This window comes from Sphaeroforma arctica (assembly GCF_001186125.1).
Source record: "Sphaeroforma arctica JP610 unplaced genomic scaffold supercont1.578, whole genome shotgun sequence".
Classification (NCBI taxonomy): domain Eukaryota; class Ichthyosporea; order Ichthyophonida; genus Sphaeroforma; species Sphaeroforma arctica.
The window spans coordinates 32,088-36,158 of record NW_014039980.1 but is presented as its reverse complement, the minus strand read 5'-3'; the positions used below and the strand labels follow the sequence as shown (position 1 = coordinate 36,158).

General features: G+C 43.6%; 2 protein-coding genes across 2 annotated transcripts in view; both read left to right on the top strand.

The window, feature by feature from the left end:
• Positions 1-293: 293 nt before the first annotated feature.
• SARC_07368 (hypothetical protein) lies at positions 294-1,782 on the top strand (the record flags this gene model as incomplete). Its single annotated transcript, XM_014298701.1, has 1 exon — positions 294-1,782. The coding sequence occupies one exon, from the start codon at positions 294-296 to the stop codon at positions 738-740; it is 447 nt and encodes a 148-aa protein (XP_014154176.1). The 3' UTR covers positions 741-1,782.
• A 1,527-nt stretch (positions 1,783-3,309) lies between these two features.
• Positions 3,310-4,071, top strand: part of SARC_07367 (hypothetical protein) — a 2,784-nt gene continuing 2,022 nt past the window's right edge. Inside the window, exons 1-2 of the mRNA XM_014298700.1 lie at positions 3,310-3,665; positions 3,833-3,906. Coding sequence (XP_014154175.1) covers positions 3,514-3,665; positions 3,833-3,906 — 226 coding nt within the window. The 5' untranslated portion in view covers positions 3,310-3,513. The remainder of the gene's footprint in view (positions 3,666-3,832; positions 3,907-4,071) is intronic.

Here is a 4,071-nt window from a genome sequence, read left to right as displayed (position 1 = left end):
GAACACACATCATTGCTCCTGTATCAACTGCGTAGCGGCTCTCACTCATGAATCTCATTAGACTTTCTTCATTTTGAAATGGATGGTGGTTAGATGTACAGATTTTTTAACCATAGCGTACTAGATTTCCCCTGGGCAATCGTTCATTTTATGCGACGTATGAGCCATACTAGGTGATACCGTGTAAATGCATACTATATTGAGTGATTCTCAGACCCACACACCATTATCAATGCTATTCAATACAGTATGAGACCGATGACGATCGCAGTGACATCCTCGATCTGTCCACGATGAAAGTAGTGGAAGATAAGGGAACGTTGCGGTCTGAGCCGACTATGGGCCTGGGCAGCTTCTACGAACACACCACTGACCCCCAGTACAAGGAGTCTAGGTCCTATCAGAAAACGGTGCAGAAACTTAAACGCAAGAAGTACAGTGGTGCTGACACGAGTAGTAGTGGTAGTGGGAGCGACATTGACAGTGCGGGTGGGCGGAGCAGTGGCTGTGAAGAAGATGGCACAGCAGTTAGACACACTGCAGAACCAACACACAGGAAGAAGGCAACTGCAACCATTGATCGGAACAAACTATCCCGGAAGAAATCCCTCAGCAGTGAGAACGCGAAGGTACCGAACCGGAAGGATAGGGGATATCAACCTCGCCCGTGCACTGGGAGTGTGTTGACATGCACCAAGGCATTCTGTTTCGCGTGCGAGTGCGGTAAGCCGCGGAACTGAGACCGACTGCGAGTTTTCTCGACGTTTCACAGCGACGGGAGGGGTCTACTGGACCACGCTCTGCTATCTAGCTGTTCAGCATACAGCTTTAGCGAGAGGCTCGAAGAACACATCCGTGCACCTATAGAGTGACTGATTGGACACGCTTGACTTCGGAACGGTGTCAACTGTGTGGCATCAAGGGTCGAACAATGCGTACCGCCCATACAGATGCTAGATAATCGATGCGGACCAAGCATAGCACCTGACCTTGCATGCCGCAGTGGTAGAGATGAAGGCATTCGAGTACTAGTAATAGTGCTGGAAAGGGCAGACGCTTGGATGTCAGGATGATTGTCTGCTGGACTTTTGCATGACTGGACGGTATACTTACACAGTGCACACACGTCTTGGAAGAGGCTATAGGCCTTTTATAGTCATGTACGAGTGCGGTGTGTGGCTTCAAGCGTCTCACAGTGGCAGTGATAAGACAGCTGATGTGAAAGTCCAGCAATAGCGCATGGAAGTGGAGCTACTTGAATGTCAGGGCGATGCCCTGTCACGCATGACGCAGTCGAAAGAACTGCAGGTTTGAGCGAGACTCATGTGAGAGTGCACACATATCGTGGAAGAGACTGCAAGACAGTTTCAACCCGTACACTAGTGCGACGTATGTCGCCTATTACTTCAGCACATTGAGCTGGCGGTTAATTGACACTAGTATGTGGCGCGTGGTAGCTTAAGCAAACAGGCGAACAGAGCCTAGCTGTGCAGACAGGGTAGTAGAATCAGCTGGTAACCCATATGTACTTGGCAACGCACGCTGAAATAAGCATTGATTGATATGAAGTCATCCGGAGAAGTCTTGTAGATATTGGGTGAAGGGCATACAGCAGCACATGAAAATGGCGTTGTGGAAGTGAAACGTCTCGAGAAGAAACACTGCGAGTAATCTCTCGGATGTTCGCGTCTGACAGTATCTCGTTGTAACACGTCTAAGACCCAAATGTACATCATGTTTTCCAGTACACTAAAATCTACGCTCACCGCGTCTCTTGACCCGTACTAGCGCACCTGAGTAGGTGAATGTCTACGTATCTAAACGGCGAACCATACCCTTGCAGTCAAAAGCTATAATACAAATCAGCGAAAATATCGTTGCGTATATTCGTATCTGTATGTTGTCTATACTCTTTTTTGGTGTTGTAGATTGGCTCTGTCCAGCAGCCTAGGGCCTCACTATTTAATGCATTAGCTTATCACGGATGAGTTTCGTAGATATCAATACACTCTCGATGACCGTTATAACAGTAGTGTGTGTGTGTGTGTGGGGATGTTGTATAGATATAGGCACACACACTTTTCCGAAGTTTCTATAGCACTGTTGGATGGCTATTCCACCTAGTTCTGAATCATTACTCACAATACGCCGATTATTCTTCGAGTGGATTTGTACTACTGCAGCTTTATACGGTTCTGTAGTGATGTCTAAAATAGAGTAGACGTCAAAGGGCTAGTTGCTAATCTATATTAAGTTGTACTGAATCAACATATTATACATTTCCCTCTTATTAAGAATTACCTATCGTCGTCCTCAGTACGTCGATTTGCACGTTTGAATCTGCTCACGGTCATAGTGCGAGATGATTGCAATATATTGATTTGTCGACAGGGCAATGCTCACGTAGTCAACAATCCAACGATGCACCAGTTCTATATTCAATGCAGGCCCTGATACTCGAATGATAGCTGTATAGTGACCGATAGGTTTGACCATTACAGATACTTGATGATAAACAAGTAGCTCCTAAATTGAACAGGCTATGTATATTATAAAGAAGAGTATAAGTAAAAATTCAGGAAAACATTCGGTTACTTTCTTTCGAATTTAGGACTACATGCAGCACACACAGTGATCAGAACTATCATCTGAATCTCCGAGAGTCGGATCCAGTTTCAGCCTTTCAGGTTAATCGGCTCGTCACCTGTAGCAACACACAGTAATCACGATGTATGATTGGATAGGTGGCGCCGTGGCGCCAAGGAATATGTACCTCACTGACGTCTCTTATGATTTTATATTGGTCGTTGTTCCACTCCCCTCGGATGAGCGGGAGCCCACAAAGAGCCCACAAAGAGCCCACAAACAGTGCTAGCAGTATGAGAAAGGTAAAAGCGGCCGGGTGGCGAATGGCAAGTCCCACATAAATAAAATGCGTGCCAACTGCCAGCAGGCAGCCAGGGCTCACAACACTGGCAACTTTGAACAGGCCACAGAAATGTACTATGTACTACAATAACTACATACATACACAGAGAGAGTCAAGCACTTTATGAAATACAAATAAGGAAAATAAAAAGCATAAAAAATAATACAACTAAACAGAAACTAAATATTAAACTGACGAATTTCGAGGTCATCACTATTAATATAAGCCAATAGAAAATACGTATTTCGCATGAGTTTTTGTGGTCGATCTGTATACCGTTCAGAGCCTTCAGAGGTTGTTAGGTTGCGCCTCTTTTAGAAGTAGTAAACGCTATGCTTTATTTTTATAATTTTGAAGAAAAAAATATCTAGTATATTATCCGCGGCTATGCATTCACTTCGCTAGAGTGACATACGAGACATCAATGAACAAAGACGAGGAATCAATGGTAGCGCTAACCAGAGAAGTTAGCATATCTTTATCGGATACGCAGCTATATCATAAGCCAGAAAGGACTAGGTGACGCTATTCTCACGACTAATCTGTGTTTGCTACTGAATCTATTTCTCAAAAGTATATATAGCATGTCTGTGAATGATCAGCTCAATAACGATTCTAGAGAACTATCTCCAGGTGATACCGCCACCAACTACGAAGTACAGTCATGTTCGATCTGCTTTGACAGTATTTCGGACGATAACTCCTGTTTCGTCGACGCCTGTTGCCACAACTTCTGGTGAGTTTAATTTCAATGTATTCGAAAGTAACACCATACATGTTTGAAATTTTGAACGATATTTCTTAAACTGCCAATGTATTTATCTTATTTTTAAAACTATTGCTGAAGTTCAAATACAAAGTAATGGATGTGCTTCAATTTATTTCCCGCCTTGCTTATTTCAGTCTGAGTTGTATCCTTCGATGGACAAAGCATATCAAGCAAACCTGCCCTCTGTGTCAAATCGAAATAACTCACGGTAAGTTTTGAAGTATTGCAGCCCTAACCTACAATAATAGTTCTGTTCGTTACAATCCTAGCTGTTGAGTGCCAAAATTCAATTCAAGCACAAAGTAAGCTAGGGAAGCAGTTGAAGTAATGGTTATACATAATATATATATACATACACACACACACACATATA